The sequence below is a fragment of the Electrophorus electricus genome, chromosome 6 (assembly GCF_013358815.1).
Source record: "Electrophorus electricus isolate fEleEle1 chromosome 6, fEleEle1.pri, whole genome shotgun sequence".
In the NCBI taxonomy this organism is placed as follows: domain Eukaryota; kingdom Metazoa; phylum Chordata; class Actinopteri; order Gymnotiformes; family Gymnotidae; genus Electrophorus; species Electrophorus electricus.
The window spans coordinates 22,981,931-23,001,545 of NC_049540.1; the positions used below are offsets into that span (position 1 = coordinate 22,981,931).

Sequence of the window (19,615 nt, forward strand, 5' to 3'; positions counted from 1 at the left end):
TTTTATGAGGCAAAAGCCCTAAAGTGACCCACTTCATTATTAATTCCTGTCTGGGCAGCTCCCAGAATACCCTGCCACAGCTGTACAGTGAAACAGTGCTCCCACTTTCTCACTCTGGAGCCCAGTCCGACCACTGTCTTCTAACAAATTCCTCTTTTCTGCCCGTCTCCTCGTTTCTGTTTTTAGCTCGTGCTTTTGCGATGGTCTACTGGGTCTCTTTCAGAGACGGACAGGCAGGCAGTGAAATGCACTGGTGATTAATTGATTTTTTAGTGACTCACTGTGTCTGACGTCCCTCTCTCATGTCTCCTTCTCCCTTTAGAGTCTGGACGGTAACGTTGTGGTACGCAGCGATGCTCGTGTGTCCTCGCTCACGCTGAAATACGTGCAGTTCACCGATGCTGGCCAGTACCTCTGCACCGCCCGCAACTCCATCGGCCAGGACATCCAAAGCATGTATCTGGAAGTGCGCTGTAAGAGGCTCCGCCCCCTCCTCTCATCTGCAAACACTCCCTCCTTATGCTCCTTTTAGTGAGGGAATCGAATGATTCACTCGCTCAGCGGCTTTTATTGTTAAGATACGAGATCAGGACCTGTGCTAATTCACATTTCTTGTTTTTTAAGTGACTGAGCCACCGCATACCAATAAAATGAGCCTTAGGAGTATAAATATTCATCTAACCCAAAGCTGGGCCCTACGTCGTGCTTTTCTGTTGTTTTCTTTGCCAAGCACCCAGTAGTTCCCAGAGTTCTGTGTAAAATCAGGTGCTGGAATGGCATGAAAAGACCCGCATGCATAACAGCTACGGTCTCCTGCATATCAAATACGACACAGTCCTAAATGGCAGTAAATCCTCTTTATGAGGCGGTAAAGCAAAGGCTTTTGCTTTGATCAAATTACATTTTCTTTTGCATGCATGTAGGTACCATTGCCATCTGAGAGATTTACAGGAAAGTTAGAACAGAAACAGTTTTAATCTTATTTTCTCACTTTCAGATGGAGCCCCTAAATTTTGAAAAGAGGGAGAAAAAGCCTCGTGTGTAATGAAAGACTAATTGGATTAATTTTCCTTGCCTCAAAAACAAGTAATCTGCTCCAATCCTGAGATAGCATCACAGCTCACGATTTATAAAAAGCTGTGTGCGACTGCAGCTCGACTCACTACGCCTGGGTTGTAATCAGACTCTTAGTGGAGTTCGCGGAACATTTTGCAGTCATTAGCGATAAGAGAAAGGTGCTTTGTCTGGAGCAGATGAACCCCGTGCCGTCACATGGCCACTGACTGGCTACAGCGGCCGAGGACCCAGGACCCACGCCAGGACGACCCAAGCCTAGCTGGCCAGGCGCTAGTCACGCTAAAGCGCTAGCACACTAGAGATTTGCTCCCCACAGCGCAGACTTGTCTCCACATTTGAAAGTGTTCTCTTTGAGAGCCTGTCTGTTCATCTGCCACTATATCAAGGTCATATTTCTTCCTCCTGAAGGGAGATATTTTGTTTTTGTTCTGTCTGAATGCCAGCATTGCCACCTGTGGTTCAGAGAGGTGTTTACCGGTGCAGATGAGACCGGGGACGTGGGGGCGTGGAGATCGGGTGGGGGTACTTATTGACGTGAAACTGTAGGAGATGTGCTGATTCTACTGTGTCTATCAATCTAATAGTGGGGATGTCAATTCTCCAGGGGGCACTGTAGGGCACCAGCAGACAGCCCTACACCCCCCCACCAACCCCTTCATGTACTATTCTCCCAGCCCTATGGCCCCCCAAAAAAATGACAAAACACAACAGTCTATCGATCGCTAGTCCCAGGTGCCAGGAGCAGGGACAGTAGCCGCTGCGGCTTCAGGGAGACATTTTCCAGAGGTGTACACCATTTGACTCGTGCTGTGTTTGCCTCCAGGCTCCACCACAAAACCCTCTTTCTTTCCGCTCCTTGCAGATGCACCGAAGATCCAGGGGTCCGTGGCCGTGTACACGTGGGAGAGTAACCCCGCCAACATCACTTGCCAGGTGCTGGCTCACCCCGGCGCCTCCGTGCTGTGGTTCCGCGATGGCCAGCAGTTGCCTGGTGTGAACACCACCAACTTGAAGATCTACAACACCGTGACCAACAGCTACCTGGAGGTGCCCCCCCTTGGCCTCAACACACATGGCTCCAGCCTGCCAGCTATGGCATGCTCGACAGTAACCTGAGCTATAATGAACTACGTTCGTCTATGTCTGCTCATTGTGGACCACTTTCTAAAAGTTAGACAGGGCTCTACCTGTCCCCGCACATACTGCGGTGACTAGTTCCACAGAAACATTACAGCTGGTCATCAGAAGACCACTTTATGCAATTAGGGATTAGTCATGACAGAATGTGAAGTGATTGCTAGAACCCTGCTGGAACTTCTGCTGAACCCTGAATTGCCCTTTCCTATGTACTACAGAGCTGGCATATGCATCTGTCAAAACCTTTATTAGCCAGGGGTTCAGTTAGAGTGTAATGACCAGTTTTTATTGTAGTGTACTCTATCAACTTAATGATACTGCTGAATAATACATGTAATTTTGTTTCCTCAATTGCATGATTTTCCCATTGTTTTGTTTTCCCACATAATGCATTAATTACCCTAATTAAACTGCTTTTTGAATAATAATAATATATTGTTCCTAGCTAACATAAAAAGTGTTATCGGCTTTTCACAGATTCCGGAACCCAAGTAAATAAGTTGCACAATAGTAATAGTAGCTGAAGAGCCCCCGTGTGTTAAGCGGGTGTGTTGGGAGAGTGCGGCGGGGACACGGCAGGGTGGGCTGTGGTGAGACAGTGTGAGGGAGTAGGGTGGTGCAGGGTTTTTAGCCCACTCTGCATAGCACAGCGTTCTCTGGCACAGAGTGTCCCTGTACTGGTGACACACTTTCCCAGGTGCCCCTGCTCGCTCCACTCTCCCTCTACCCTCTCTCTCTCTCTCTCTCTCTGCATCACGTTCCTTCTCTCTCCCTCCCTCTCCCATTCCCCCCCCCAGCTCTCATCATCTCTCTCTGTTCTGTCTTGACTTTCCCTCCCTCCCACTCTCTCTCACTCTCTCTCTGTCTGTGTGGCACTCCGTAATTATCAAGCACCATGTCTGCCACAGAGAACAAAAGGCCACTGCCATTGCCATGGTGATGAGCTCAGAGGAAGCAATGCACCTAAAAACGAAATGTCCGTGTCATGCAAGGGCAGGACATGGCGCTGCATGACGTATCCCCTGTCTGCTTCTTCTCTTTCAGGTCACCCCAGAATCTCAGAGTGACTTTGGGAGCTACAACTGCACGGCTTCCAACTTGATGGGCTCCGAGTCTAAGGAGTTCCTCCTGATCCAAGCAGGTCTGCAAAGCTTCCCAGAGAGATTCAAATGCATGCTGAGAGAAGTCTGATGTGTGTTATGCACTCGTTTACTGCGGGCTGTCTGCCTCAGAAGCGCATGGCCCAAAAGGCAGTTATGACGTAACTCTGGACATAATGCCCCTCATTAGGTGCGCATAGCGTACTTTTTTTACAGTAAGTGGCTTAGTGTCATAAAACCAACATTAAATCCTTCCTGCACTAATTTCTAAACCACTGGGAGGGTAAATTAGAGGTGCTTTAACCTCGGGATTGGAGAGAGCACTTTTTGGTTGAGGCTCTGCAATAATAATCCTAGCAGAGCTATCATTTTCAGGCTGTGCCACAGACCGTTAGAGATGCCGGCGGCTGTGATATTTCCGGCGCCGTGTAAATGGGGCAGGTGTGAGCTGGTGATGAGTGTTTAGACTCGCCGCTGTAGACGATGTAAAAGAGGGGGACGTCCCCGTCTTCGCGGGCTTGACCCCCGTCTATCCAACAGTCCTACTCCCAGTCGGCACTCAAGGAGAAAAGCAGGCTTCTTTTATTGCGCTGCAGAGTTGCTCTAAACTTCCTATTAAAGAAGGTTTTATTCAAGGGTGTTCCCGTTAAAGTGGGTTTTATTCAAGGGTGTTCTGCGCTGCTAGACTAGCTCGTTTCTCAAGATTTACCCGGTAAGCTGCCTTACGAGCGAACAGTTTCCTTCTTGCCCTACTTTACTTCTTGTACATCTGGTTGACAGCAGACCAGAGTCTCTCTTCAGACAGCTTACTGTAGAACACAGAAAGCACTTAGCCTTTCATTTCTGGGCAGTTATGTTAAAGACACATCCACTTTGGGGGCTGTGTATGGATATGGACATGTGTATATGAACATATAGTCAGCAGTGAAGTGCATGTGGCAATTTGTGTAGCAGGCAGAATGAAGCTCTCTTTGTGTGTGTGTGTGTGTGTGTGTGTGTGTGTGTGTGTGTGTGTGTGTGTGTGTGTGTGTGTGTGTGTGTGTGTGTGTGTGTGTGTGTGTGTGGTACAGAGGTGCCATCGGCTCCCATAATTGAGCAGGTGCTCCCGTACCCCAGCACGGCACAGGTGGAGTTTCACGAGCCAGACTCCAGTGGTGGAGTGCCTATCCTCAAGTACAAGGCCGAGTGGAAGGTGGCAGGGCAGGAGTGGATTAGCAAGGAGTACGACGTACATGATGGTGAGGGTACATCTCCCCCCCCCCCCAACACACACAAACGATCCACCTCCCCGCCCTTGGAGCAACAAAGTAGTCATTTCTTGGAGCTGGTTTGAATGGTTTATTATGCATAATCCCAGCTGTGCATGAGGTGTGCTGTGTAACCCGTAGGAGAGGGACAAGTATCTAGCGCCCCTCCTCATTCAGCGTCACTGACCACGTGTGCTGCAATCGGCCCTGGCTGCCACCACTTCCTGAACCCTTCCGCCAGCAGAAAAAGGCTCTTCCTGGCGTGTGTGAAATGTAATGTGAAGTGTTCCCCCAAAAATAGAGTGCACAACTGAGGGGAAGGGATTGGCTTCACTTGAATGCTAAGTAAGAGTGTTTAGAGCTCTTGTCAGAGGCTGGTATGTGCTGTGCTTGTCTGCAGGCCATGCTCTCTCTCTCTTTCTCTCTCTCTCTCTCTCTCTCTCTCTCTCTCTCTCTCTCCCTCTTGTGGGACGATGTCATCCCCGTTGCAGCTGACAGCTTTACTCTGTCAGGCAGACCTCCATGGGACATTCATCAGAATAAGCTTTATACAAGCGCACACTCACACACACTCCACTCATGGGCCAGTACATATACATGCACATGCATGCCAGAATTCTCCTTTAATAACACAGACACATGCACACACACACACGCGCGCACACACACCCCGTCTGTGGGTCTGTCCCTGTGGCCCTGGACGAAGTGTGAGAGTGTGGCTCTGGGCAGATCCACACGCCAACGCTCGAATCATCACAGCCTCGAACACTGTGCAAATCCAAACAGACTTCTAGGATTTAGCCAAGCACATTGGCTTCCTGCTACTGTGTGGGACTTCAGATGATGCTGTTCAGAGGCACGTGGGAAGGAGTACCACAAGGACGCGTCTCCTGCCTGCCTGGCCTTCCAGCTCCTCTAGCAGAACTCTGACGTTTGCTCTTTCCTAGGTCTCAGCATGATCACCATTGTTGGCCTCAAGCCAGAGACCAAATATGAGGTCAAAATGTCTGCCATCAACGGCAAAGGTGAAGGAGACAGCAGTCCCCCTGAGACCTTTAAAACACAGCCTGTCAGTAAGTACCACTCCCTGTCAGTCTATCTTTTGCTCGGTGTGTTTCTCTGTCTGTTTTTCTCTTTTGTACCACATAACCATGACTCTTTCCCCTCCTCCCTCACTGCCGGATCCACAACAGACCACACCGCACTCTGTGTAGCCCTGCTCTAAAAAACCCTTAGCCTGAGCAGCCACCAGTCCTTCGTCTTTGTGTGTGCGTGTGTGTGTGTGTGTGTGTAAGGCAGCACTGCTTGGAGTTGCTTGGCCAGTGATCCCCGCTGCCTTCTGAGTGTGCAGCTTGTTCTCTCTCTCTCTCTCTCTCTCTCTCTCTCTCTCCTCTCTTCTCCTCTAGTTCTTGCCAGAGCGTGTGTGTGTGTGTGTGTGTGTGTGTGTGTGTGTGTGTGTGTGTGTGTGTGTGTGTGTGTGTGTGTGTGTGTGTGTGTGTGTGTGTGTGTGTGTGTGTGTGTGTGTGTTTGTGTGCGTGAGACAAAGTCAGATAGGTGATATACTTGCTCCAGAGCTGCGTGGATTTTCAGGTGTCTTCTATGTGGTCAGGACTTACTTTATAAACAGATACAAATCCAGACTTGTGCTTTAGACTTTAAGCAATGTTAGGATTATTAGATGGGGTAGCTATTATATTGTTAAAATTAATATTGAATCTAATTCTTATAATGACACAATTGACAGTTTTGGGCAATGCAACAGCCCTTGATTTATAAATAGATGCTAGAGTACATATCTGAATTTGGTCAAATAATTCAACTGGACAGAATGGGTATTTTCTTCACCCAGTGTTGGGATTTTGCTTTAAGAGACCAACTGTGCGCATACTGTAAGAAGTTCTGAGGCTTGTCACTGCAGTCTTTCACAGCCCACAGGATAATTACTGAATGTAATAACATTTTCATACTTGGCTTTGCCTAGAAGCAGATTAGAACAGTAAGTGTGGAAGAAGAGCTAAAGGATATGGTTCAGATAATTCACTTTCCTCTTCAACTACTAGGGATTAAGAGACTTTGTAAAAATGCACATAATTACCTTTCTCTCACTCTCTCTTTCTGGCTTTCATTAAAAGACTCTCTTTCTCCCCCAATATGATTCAGTTGATCCATCTCTGAAGTAGCTTTGTAATGAAATAACCAACAGGGAAGATCATGCAGCGATATATTTTTTGCTGTTTTGCCTTTTGGAATCCCCCAGAGTTGAGGAAAAAGTATTTCCTGAAAGAAGCATGTACAACATGAAAGTTGTTTCTTCATAAAGTAGACTTGTGGACAGATGAATGTTTATTTGAGGGCCTTAGTTTATTATTACTGTCATAATAAGGTTGACACTGTTTGCCAGTTTCTCATTCTTCCATCTGTGCTTGGCCCACCCAGGCCTCCGTACCTGCCTCCTTCACTCCTGTTCATTTATCCTAATGAATTGTATTTTTATTTATTGTATGATGAACAATTAACTACATTTTTTTAGGGTTTCTTACTTTTTAAGTTATAACAGAACATAATTGTTTACAGTGTGTAGCAATTAAGGTGTTTTGCTGTGCAGTTTTGTTCTCTTTTACAATTCTAAGTAAGTGTTAGACAAAAACTGTCCGAAATTAAATTTTAACCAAAATCAACCCAGCTGTAATCACCACCAACCGTCTTTCCTGATTCTCTTCCGTCTTTCTGTTTTTGCAATACTTCATGTTGCTTGGCAACTCAGGCTTCTACTTTTACAAATAAGTCAGGCTGTATTGTACAAATAACTGTCGCTGTATTTTTACAATTAACTCAGGCTGTACTTTTATAAGTAAGTGCTTCATTTTTTGTGCTTCTCTCTCTCTCTTTTGACTCTTTCCCTCATTCTCTATACTCTCTGTACTCTCTCGCTTCACTCTTTCACTCTCTATTCACTCTCTCTCTACTCTCTGTCTCTCTCTCTATTTTCTCCCCCCCCCCGCCTGTTATATATGTTTTGCCATGTTTTCATTTCTGTCATTTATTTATAGTCAGCCATATCCATCAGGATGCTGTTAGTCAAAGGTAGTGAAGCTAAATGAGAAATTCAAATGAGGACTTAAAGTATTCCTGCCTCATGCAAAACCATACACCTTGCTGAAATTGGATTTGAAATACTATGTTTTCTCACTGAATTAAGTGGCTGTTTGCTCATTTCCTTAAGCATGAACATGAAAGTGTTGAGAAGCATATATGCATTAATAACTTGGTGAGCTCATGCAATATGTCTTGCCTCACAAACTCTTCTGGATGGAATTGTATTTTATTACTATAACCTGGACCAACCAAAGGCTTGTGGTTGCAGATAGAATGCCAGTAGCTGAAACCTGAATGATTACAGTAGCTGTTCCCTAGTCCAGTGCTTTCTGGAAATGGATCTTCATGCAGACACTGATCCTGAACATACAGTCCAGCTGTTCTTTTAGAAGCGTATTAGATGAGAGAGAAGCTCAGTCTGTGCAGAAAGCATGATCTAGTCGTGGCCAGTACAGATCATCTAGGGGTACTGAGCTGTGGTTTGTATCTCTGCATACATCTTTAAAAACCCCTCAGTACAGACTGGTCTGTTTTTCTCCGTAGCGGAAGAAAACAGAGTTTAGCATTTCCAGAGGCCTGGTCACATTTTCATTAAGTTGCCAGTTTGACTGACAGTCGAGTCTTGGTCTGGCTTCACAGGGTCCTCATTTAGCTGTGGCAGTGATGGGGATCAATTTGACGGAGGCCACTTCCTCATGGTCATTACGCTGTAAGAGAAACGGGGCAGGCAGCCATGGAAGACCCCGTACCCTGTAATGATAGTGTAATTTGGTCACGCTGAGTGGAGATGGATGGCCGCGTCTGCTGCTGTTGTGGAGGTATACCCGCATGGGTGCACAAGAGGTGACTGGCGACACAATAATCCAAGCCCTCCAAACGCTCACCAAGCATTTGTCAGGTCTCGAATGACAGAGCAGAGGCAGGCAGAAGCCTTAGTCGTCACATTCCGGCTAAAGACACTCACTGAGGGAATTTCCCTGCCAGGCAGGAGGTTGGGGAACAGAAACAAAAGGAAGCATTAAGCTGCATGAACTTGAATTGTATTTTATTGAACAGGCCAAAGATTTCTTTTGTTATACATGTGTTTAATAAAAAGTATCTGCTCGGATGGGCGGAGTGGCATGTTAGTTTGAAATTAGTAACAGATTTATTTGTCATATTCTTCAGTATACGTGTAGGGCTGTGTAATGACATCTTCTCCATAGAGGTGGTGAACACAGCTTAAAAAGACCAGTAGGACTGACTGGTGTGTCAGAGGGTCATGGTGATGCAAGCATTTCCCCTCACCATCAGCGCAGGGTAGGCTGAGTTGTTTACACCGCCAACAGTACAGACATGCTTCCCTAGCCTTTTATGCTCTAGTATAGCATTGTCCAAGTCCCCAGAGTGTGGAGAAGGCTTTGTTTTGATGTTCCTATAGACTTAAGTACCTGTAGGCAAAGCTGTGTCTGGACTCTAACTCCCCAGTGGAGGAAGAAGTGGATGAAGGCTCTGTGTAGAGACCGACTGGGGAAGGTGCCGTGGCAACCAGCGAAAGTAGCCTGGCTCTGGCCGCAAGCCACAAGCCTTTCCCCCGCAGAAGCCTGTCGTGGTGGAATGGGCAGTCACGCCTTCGCAGGCAGTGCTTCAGGGGTTGGCGACATTTCCCCAAGCTCCCCAGCAGGTGGCAGCGTTGGCATGGGCGGAGACATGTGGCACAGAGCCAGGTCTGTCACAGCAGAGAGAGGGAGAAACCAGAGTGATGGACGGCCCCAGAGCCGCCTGACAGCTGCGCCCACACCGCCTCCTTCTGTGCTGTGCCCTTGGAACCCAACCCAGCAAAGCCCTTTCAGAGTCAGGAAGGCTGCATGTGTTCCAGTGCCTGGGCCTCTTGGCCGTTCCATAGCCATGGACTCATCCTCTCCCGCAGGGCCTACAGACATCTCTGACAGGACTTCCTCGGGGACAGATGTGAGGAAGTGGTGATGCCAGAGGCTCAGAGGGCATCGTGGTAGGGTAGGGCACTCCACCAGCAGGGGCAGGGGAGGGACCAGCCACTATAGAGCGCAGTGCTTGCTGAGAACAGGGACAGCAGAGATGTACAGCAGGCAGGAGGATACACTGATGATCCTAATCAACATGGAAGCCCAGCCCTGTTAGAAGGTGGAGGTGCCAAGCGGAGCTATATCAGAGAATCAGAGATGACAGCTTGAGCAACTCAAGGGGAGCCCTCATTTTCTCCTTGTGTTCATTCTGTGATGCATGAAACGTTAGAGAAGAATGGATTCGTGGGATTCGTGTCAACCATTACTGCTGTCTCCACAGTATCTTGCACAGCAAGGTGTGATATGGGTGCAGCAGTGAGTGCACAAAGTTCTCAATGCCAGGGAATCAAAGTTGTAGAGCTTCTCACTAATATACCACATATTGCTGGTTCTGGATGAGTTCAGTAGCTCCTGGGACAATTTGCAAGGGGATTACAGCTTATTACTTCCTAAGGGGTACTCAGGCACCATATACTGAACACTCCACTCCTAGCTAGTCCCACTGCTGGCTAATCCCACTACTGTATTTAAAAACAAATACGGATTGTATTTCAGTATGTCAGTATAACTGTATACAGTGTAGCTGTAAATAAGGCATACTGGAAGGTATTACATTTAGTGTAAGGTAAAGATAAAATTGTTGTTATATATGTGACCACTGCCGCTCCTACTCCTACCTTCTGATTTATAATATGGATGGTGACCAAGCATGGAAAAAAAACAGAATGGCCTCTTTCATTATCCTTTCCACTGAGGTCAAATATGCCACTGCTTGAGTGGCATATACAGAGAAGATGGTGAAATGACCTATCGGATGTTCCAAGTTCTCAAGCAGCAATCTGGAGTGCCTTAATTGTGATGTTCCCTTAGGCAACATCTATTTGTCCCTTCATTGTACTTAACATGAAGCACTCCTAATTTGATTATCATTTGATTATATTTCTGAAGCATTTATTTCCAGTTTAATCTCTGAGACCTGAAGCTCGACTTTGGTTTGGTGATATCTCCAAGTTCTGCGAGACTTGGATATCTCCAATCTTCTGAAAGAAGATGCACCAACATTGTCTATTACTATCAAATTTTTAGGAGGCACACAACTAAAACATGCCAAATTCTTTCATTTTATGCAATCAGTAGCTATTTTGAGCTATAAACAACATTGGCAGTCATAGAGTTGAAAATGCTTTAAGTCTGCACCTCTGCTGTAAAGGCTTGTCTTCAAGTGGAAACACAGTCTTTATTTCTGAATGTGACGAGGCATGCTTGCACGTTGGAATACGTTCAGACAGCTGCTATGGAGTCCCCACATTGCTCGGCACCAATAATTCCCTTTGTATCTAAGGATCCCTGTCACCACTCAGGCAGAAATACAGGCATCAGTAGACAGACCTGCTGCACACATATCTTATGCAGTCCCTATTATGCTAGCAAAGCCCAGTAAACCAGTTTCTGTCTGACATTCAGCTCACTAACAGACAGTCTTCTTTATTATTAAGTTTTGCTTCTCGCAGGAAATCTGGAATATTTTTTGCCTCTTACCATATTATTACCTCCTACTCAAAGTGCTTATCATTTTACCACGGGTCCCTTGAGTTCATCTTAGAGGAAGCCATCCTTTACATGAAGGCTCGGGTTAGATTGATGAGGAGGCATCGGAGATGATAATGTCATCAGTAATAATGGTCTCCCAGGCAATTATTCTACAACGTCAAAGCAATCTTTAGGCTGGTACACTAAAGGGAAGACCCTACAAAGTTTGTCTGCAGATGCAGTAAATGTGACACTGTACAGTTATATGAGTCATATGGTGCTTTAGACTGCTTCTTTTAAAAATGTATTGTGAATAGTATTCATTTAATCCATAATATACCAAAACACAAAAAGATTCTATACTTTATTATTATCATAATTGTTGTTGTTTTTCTTTTTTTTCACACAAAGTAGAGATAGCTTTTGTGTTAATGGTGCCTAAAGAGGGTTTTTGTTAAAACTTAGCAATGGCTAATGATTAATAATTAGTGCCTAACTTGAAAAGCGCATTTGAAATGTGGATGGGGTGATGAGAAGTGTTGAATTCTTTCAATAATGGTGGGAAAAGGCCTAGCACTAACTTCAAATCTTCTCAGGTCAGTCTTTCACTTCTCTTTGAATAGGTTTCAAATGTTTTGATCAAGAAAAATCAATTTCTCTCAGCCTTCTGTCCCCAAAAGTAGATCTGTAGGAGCTCCATTTGTTTTCAATGCTGCTTGGAAACTGTAAAGAATGTTTACAGAAAGATTTAAAGATGTAATAATTCCTGACAGTGATTTATAGTTGTAAAGTTACAAAGGACATTATTTTTTTTGACGCATGGCATCCACAATCCAGCTCTTCATGTTTCACAAAACCAATAAACCAACTGAAAGTCTTGTTTGCAAAAGGTACTGCTTGTTTGTTTTTCCCCTTTGATGCCTATACATTTTGGTTGCATGCAGCCTGTGAGTTTTATGTTTGGTTCACTGTGCTGATATATCTGACTTGATATATCTGATTTTTATATAAGACAACGATAAATAAAGGAGAACATGGTCGGTTATCATTAACGACTGACTAAATGACTGACTTTCCATGTGGCCCAAAGCAAGCACATCTCACCATGTTCTCGCCATCTTCCAGTTTCTTCAGAGACTGCAACCCCCAACCCTCCAACCAATGCAGCTCTTAGTGAGTATTCCTGCAGTGTGCCATGTTGTTGTACCTCTTTACCTGCCTGCTACACGTGTGTGTACCTCACATAGCCAGCACAGCACCTGAGCTCCGCGTGCCTGGTGCACAGCGTGCAGGCAGACAGAGTGCCCGTAGTGAGCTGCTTTCAGGACTGAGGCAGTGAGAGAGACTCGTGTTGCCGCTCGAGGCTGCTCTCATCACCTCAGACCCAGGTAGAAAGCCGCTACTAACCCCCGGCTTGTAGAGCGCCTCTTTCCACTTGAACCTATGGCGGGGGGGGAGGGGGGTGGATGTTCACAGGGTCAGCACATTTCTAGGAGATACAGGGCCGTAGGCTTTTGCCGTGAAGTCATTCACTTTTGTAGATGTGCTGTGTTTCAATTTATATTACTCTGTAAAACATGGGATTAGTCTTATTCTAATTTGGAAGCACGGCATGGAGTTCCGGAGTTATTTTGAAGTGCATTAGCATACATTAATGAACTGTGTTGCATGCTGTTTGATCAGAGAAACAAGGGACTTGCCCTCACATTGTTAACCAAAATTAGCACCATTAGAGCTCTTTAGTGTCTGCCCTGCAACCTTCAAAGATAACTTTGTTCCCTAGCGAGTCTTCTCACGCATGTTTGTTTGTGCGTTTTCCATTTGCTTAAAGCATAAGTAGATGTAACGGTTGAAGAGCATCTCTCCTTAGACCCCACCTTGAAGTGCGTCTGCACAGGCTTGGCCTGGATACAATGGATTACACTAGCTCTCTTTACAAAGACACAGCAAAGTGTGGGCCTTAAAAACATTTTACCTGACAGGCAACTTTTGATGGACAAATTTTTCTTTTCTGATAAAATGACTGACAAGGTCTTTATTTTAGGATCGGCCATGGAGAGTTGTCTGGTTATCGGGTTTCTAATGGCAGCCCTGATATTATGGTAGACTAAACCCTTGTCAGATGTCTAAGGAATAAAAAAGAAAATGGTCCCTAAATGATACATTTTTACATATTTTATGGAATATATGTTGTTAATTAATCTGGCATGCCAGGCATGTATTTGCGTAAAACAAGGAATGGAAATTTACAGTTTAACTTTTGAATGCTGTGAGGAATGCATAATCAAAAAGGATTACTCTGAACTTTGGGATATTATAATAGTTGCTTTAAAGGACAGTTGAACCAAATGGCTTTGGATCACTTCAGTGGTGTTTATCCCAGACATTCATTTCTGTGACTTGGTTTGCACTGTAATTTACTGCAACAGTGAGTCTCATCAGTTGAGGAACCCCTGCAGGTCTAGGTAGCAAACCTGCATATGTGAACAAATCCTGTCTCATGGCATGATGCCCTCAATTTACTACTATTCTGCAGTTTAAATGTAAATGGGCAATCTACATTAAGTCCTGTTCCCGCATTGCTTAGGAATGTTCATAAGCATGCTTTTAAAACACAAAAAGTAGCTGAATCCTTTCAGGAAAATGGGTGATTATTTCTAGAGTTAACGTGAATTGACTTAAGTGGGAGAAACACCAGGTTTTGGTGGAATTTTCAGCTGCTTTTTTTTCCAACACAAAAAAATAAGTGAAATAGGTATGTTCTCTATGGTTTAAAAACAAAATCAGCAGTGTAGAGTCAGGAGACGATGTTTGCACAAGTGAAGAAACTTCAGATGTTTTTTGTTTTTTTCTCCAGCATGAGGACAGAAGGTGAGGGCACCAGTCCAGTACAGGCAGTCAGCCTAACAACACAGGAGTGTGATCAAACATAAGAAGACAGACAGACAGGAGGAGGAGAGACAGATGGGGGGATAGAGAGGGGGAGGTCTGCAGGAGGCCCGCAGGCCCTCAGCTCAGAGCGCGTTAGCACCTCCTGACCTTGGTGCAGCCTTCCAAAGTCACAGGGTCACAGAGAGGTTCTGAAACTGGGAATTACAGAAGCACTTAACATATACCTCCGATGTGCATCTATCAAACATATAGCCATATCAAAATCAGAAATACTCAAAAAGGAATCAAACATAGATATATAAGAGATATATAAGAGGGGTATGTAAGATATATACAGGGGTATGCAAGATATATAAGAGTGTTATATAAATTATAATTACTTCAGATGGAAATATAGCCAACTTTAGGAGCTTGTACTAGAGTATTGGGAAAAATTAAACATAATGAAGGGAAATATTGTCACTGTTTGTCTGTGTGTTCCTGATAATTAGTTATGAGTCTGAAAATGTGGCAAGCCAGGCAATTATGAGCGTCTGCAAATGTAGCAAGCCAGGCATACAATAATGGGACACATTAAAGCAGCTTTTAATATATGTTTTATATAGTACTGCATGTGCAGTTTGATAATAACATGCTGTTTGGAGCATTGCTGGCTGACAGTATACTGGCTCATGGTTAGGATGATGCTTGAGGAAATGATGACACAGAGTTTTGTGGTCTTACAAAAGACTCGAAACATTCCCAGTAATTCAAACAGCATGTGCAACGTCTAAAGAACTGCATGATTAGACTGGCAGACTTGCCCTTCTCAAACCAACATGTTTGGGATTTTTCAGAAGTTTGCTGTGCTGATTTCCATTGCAGCTGTCCGTGGAGCTTTTAAAGCCATTCAGTGCAGATCAGCCACTAGCAAAAGCATCTGGGGTGAAAGATTGTCGTGTGCTGCAGTTTCTTTGATTCAGTTTTTGGTTCAAAAATACTTATCCTTCAAAATTCTGTTACTGAACATGAAACTCAAAAATTAAGTATTACCCATGATCCAATTGGACATGATGAGATTTATAGATCAGGGTTTTTTTTGGACTGCTTAAAATTAAGCCCCTCCCAACGTTTAAGGCTTAATGAGCACTGTGTCAAACTGCGAGGCCATTATGATGCAGCTCTCCCTACATGTCCCCACACTGGGAGTCCACCACGCAGGGTGGGGCTGGACGCGGCGGGGGGTCCTCTGTGATGGGACTGGGAGGCTGTGCTGGCCTCCCAACCTCTCAGCTCCGTGCTCCTCTAGGCTGCGGTGCCAGCACCGGGGCCCCAGGGCCGTGTCTCCGTGCTAGCGCTTCATGTGGCTGTTATGTAGTGTCCTGCTCCTATGTCCGGACATGCACATGACTTTAGATCATGTTCGTTTTTGTTTGTTTGTTTGTATGTATGTATGTTTGTTTGTTCCCACTTGTTTCTGCTTGGAGTACTCCTGTTAGTGTGTCATTAATAACATGCAGTGAGCCAACAGAATTAACAACATCATGAGAGAGTTTGATTCAATTGTGACTTAATGAAAGTGTCATTCTCAGTCAGAGAAAATACTGTTTGCAATGAAGCTGATTCATAAGGCAGGTTAGATTGCAAACTCTCAAACCAAAGAGTTAATTGTCTTAATGATGCTAATTTGTATTGGGACAACTGTTTACCAAACTTTTTTTAAATGATTGTGAAACTGCCTTATGGATCATAATATGTCCATGGTTTGTATACATACGCTAATGTTTTAGAGAATTACTTATGTTTTGAATTTGTGTTCTCTTTTGTTTGTCATTCTGTTTGTGTTTTGTTTTGGGTTTTTTTTTTGGTGTTAACACTATTGTGTTTTCTGTTCCATGTTTGTGTAATTTTATTTTCAATGTTTTGTATTTTCCATGTGACCCCCATCCCTTCCCACTATTCCTTTCAACCAATCTTGCACGTGCGTATCATGTGACTTTGTCATGTGGCTCTTGCATGGTGCTGATGATGTCGTCTTCGCTGGTGAACAGAAGGTAATTTTTTGTTTCTTCGTCATGTTTGGTCCATTTCACAGTAAGAATGAAAGCAGAGATGTTAATAATGAGCTAGACACAACACTCACCCAGTGCCATCAACATTTATGGACCATTTCATTCATGAGCCATTGATTCTCAGAGAGGTTTACACTGCTCACTTGATTTCTGGATTTGACATTAAAAACAATCAGCCGCTCTGCTTGGAAAGTGATCCAGCGGGCCTCCGCTATAATCTCACTTTAATAAAGAACCAGCGTGCTGACCTATAATGGCATCATATAGTAAGTATAGAATGTAGCAGGGCGTTACTCTTTAAATCCCATATTCAATATGTTCTGTTAATATCTTATTGCAGACATTCACAGTGACATCTGGGCCAAAGTTCAGAAAGGAGCTTACCGTAAAAATTTGATAACTCAGAATTTCATTTTTCAGCACCGTAACACATGGCACCTCAACAACATCTTTTTGATCCTTTTAATATCACATCATAACAAGGTTTTCATGATGCCAACGTGATGATCGATACCTCTGGATTCAGAGAAGAGACAACCATGCTCCATCTATAATATTCTGTTATGAGATGTACCCTCTTCAGACTTGCAGACTAACCACACGCCCGGCATTCCTGCATGCATGCACGTTTACACAAACTTCTGTTCCGGCCTGCGCCTCGTCTTTATTTCTGCTCTCTAGCGATCTCCCCTCATGCATGACCTGTCTGTGCTGTCCGTCTGCGTTGTCCGTCTGCGCTGTGTCTGTCTGGGATTCCTCTGTGCTGGTGCAAGAAGGCACAGCAGTCTTGCACTCAGTTCCAGCACGCTGCTTCTTTTGCAGTGCACAGAGTCATGGATAATGAGATTAAAACACAAGGGCCCCGGCCTAGTAGCAAAAATTAGTCGAAACAGGGATTCTAGTTGTGTGTAGGTTTAGTGGCAATCATGGTTGACTGTGATGTGAATCAATGGCCTTATTTGTACTGCTGCATGGTAGAGCATGTGTCTGTTGGCCTTCCTTTATATCTTTAACCCTAAACACTCTTTTTTTTCCCTCGTAGCATCTGGAAACCTTCACCTAACTGGGAATGATGTTCATGACTGGATCTCTGTTCATTTAACTGTACCATCTCTCCAAAATGCTGTACTTTACCACTAACTCGGGTTTATTTGAATTTCAGCGTCAAGCCATCCATTATGTTACCTCTAGTCCAAAGTCAAGACAGTATAACTTATACCTAAGGTCTAGTTTCATGCATGCTTCAACTAACTGACCGATGATCTAAAATGACTGAAGGTGTCTTAGACTAAAGAAATAAAGATGAATGACCATCCCATTTTCCTACATGCTGTTTTTTTTCTCATCAGGGTCATGAATATTAGATTCATTCATTCCATCTCAGTAGGACATGCATCCAGATCTCCACTTATAGCTTGGACCAGTGTCTATCGCATCGCTCATGTCTTTGTGTGTACCTAAGATAGCAGTGGGTGTTCTGGTGTAGTAGGTGTAGTGTCATCTTAAATCCTAATGGGATTGCAGATTTGGGGCTAGACCCTATTTGCACTGATTAATGAGAGAGCTTTAGTCTCCTCCCAGGTCCCTCTAGTGACACAGGTGTACAGCTGACATCCCAAACAAGCCCCCACACTCATGCCCCCCCCCCCCATGGTTTCAGTGATATTATTAAATCTAATGGAGGCGCACCTCCAATCAAAGTGCAGGGGATGGTTAGGGAGCGCTGTCATTAGGCGGTGGGCTCAGTGAGATAACGAGCCCCTCCTGGGAGTGGGGCTCTCGCTCACACCCGCTCTAGTGCCCCGGCCCACTTCTCATTAAAGCTCGCCTGCCCCTCCCTTCCTACCGATCCCACCCTCCCAGGAGCCGATAGCACTCTCAGATGCTCACAGTTCAAAGATGGGGTCAGGCAAAGGCATCATTAGACACGCCCGAAAAAGACAGTCAACATTCGGCTGTAACGGTGAAGAGTAGTGTTGGAGTGCTCCACACAGCCGTATTACCCATAGAAAATTAAGTGCCGCAGTGTTAAACTTAGTTCCAGTCTGCTGTCCAGTGTGCAATGTGGAACAGCTCTGCTGCCCTTAAGGGAATTTAATGCATATGAGGAGCTCATTAACGGGTGTAGGATATAGGACACTAAGTCAGTAACAAATAGCCATGATATGAAACATTTTAGATCACACACACATAAACTGTCCATTTAAAACATATATATATAAACTGTCCATTTAAAACAGGTGAACTCAAACTAAAGATTATTTCTGATTTCAAAACTGTTTCAAATAGCTTGTTCGACAGTTGATTTCTTTCAAATGAAGTGCAGTTTTTGTCTAAGATGTAGTGGCTAACGAACACGGTGCTATAAAATTTACCCTACAGTTAATTATGTGATGCTTCAACACCCACAATAACAAAGTCAAAGATGAGTGATCATACCAGCCATTCTGATCACTTTATGATCACCTACCATTCAGATCCTTTTATGATCACCCAACATTCTGATCGCTTTATTTTTTTATGATGCTTAAGACAGCTAAACTGCTCCATCAGTTCTAAAATCTTATGAAAAAATGTTGTTTTAACAAAATAAGTAACATTATTTGTCATTTAGCCTAGCTCAAAATACCCTGTCTGTAAGTGCCGACTAACATTCAACCATTGTATCATTAACATGAAATTAATGTAACATTGAACATAAATTGCACATTAGGAAGTGTTTCACATCGGGGCTTTTCAATCAGAAGCTTCCTGGCAGGCTGTCTCATTTGAACAGCTTGGAACCAGCTGAGCTAAGGGCCTCGCCTCCTGTTTAGGCCATAGCTGTGTCACGGGCCTGGGATAGGACGCTCATGCTGTATGCGGACCTCTGTGCCGTTCCATTCTCACCGACTGTGTTCTCCTCAGGAGAGCCCAACCCTCCCAAACTGGAGGCCAAACTCCAGTCCACAGGCAACGAACTGAAGGTCAACTGGATCAAGCAGGACGACGGGGGCTCACCCATCAAACACTACCTAGTGCGCTTCAGGCCGGTGAGTGTAATGAGATGTGGGCTAGCATGCTTTACCCATCTCCCCCCGCATGAATGATTTATTCCTCCGCCAGGCGTGCGTTATACGCTCGCATGTTTCTTTTATGAGAAAGAGTTGGGAGGTTTTTCGTTCGTCTTACTGCGGCTTGTTACATGGAGAAAACAGGTATTGACTTGGTGTGATTGTGTGCACATCTGTGTTCATACAGAAGCACCACTCAGATTGGAAGCCTGAGATCCGACTCCCTAACGTCAGTGAGTATGTGGTGCTGCGAGGTTTGGACTGGAACACGGAGTACGAGGTCTACGTAGTGGCCGAGAACCAGCAGGGCCGGTCCGAGCCTGGTATCCTCTCCTTCAGGACCTCTCCAGAGCCCACCGCCATTCCAGGTATGGCTGCGCTCCCCCCCCAACCAACCTCCTCCCCTAA

The 19,615-nt window shown here is 44.8% G+C and overlaps 1 protein-coding gene across 11 annotated transcripts in view; it reads left to right on the plus strand.

Moving 5' to 3' along the window:
• ncam1a (neural cell adhesion molecule 1a) overlaps positions 1-19,615 on the plus strand; it is a 149,937-nt gene that overhangs the window by 114,928 nt on the left and 15,394 nt on the right. For 5 of the 11 annotated variants that reach the window (XM_035526753.1, XM_035526755.1, XM_035526759.1 and 2 more), the window contains 9 exons: positions 323-473; positions 1,940-2,124; positions 3,259-3,355; positions 4,385-4,552; positions 5,509-5,634; positions 12,337-12,384; positions 14,080-14,082; positions 19,062-19,186; positions 19,395-19,575. In XM_035526753.1, coding sequence (XP_035382646.1) covers positions 323-473; positions 1,940-2,124; positions 3,259-3,355; positions 4,385-4,552; positions 5,509-5,634; positions 12,337-12,384; positions 14,080-14,082; positions 19,062-19,186; positions 19,395-19,575 — 1,084 coding nt within the window. Of the gene's footprint in view, positions 1-322; positions 474-1,939; positions 2,125-3,258; positions 3,356-4,384; positions 4,553-5,508; positions 5,635-9,796; positions 9,800-12,336; positions 12,385-14,079; positions 14,083-19,061; positions 19,187-19,394; positions 19,576-19,615 lie in introns of all 11 variants that reach the window. The other 6 variants (XM_035526757.1, XM_035526758.1, XM_035526761.1 and 3 more) reach the window with 3 other exon arrangements.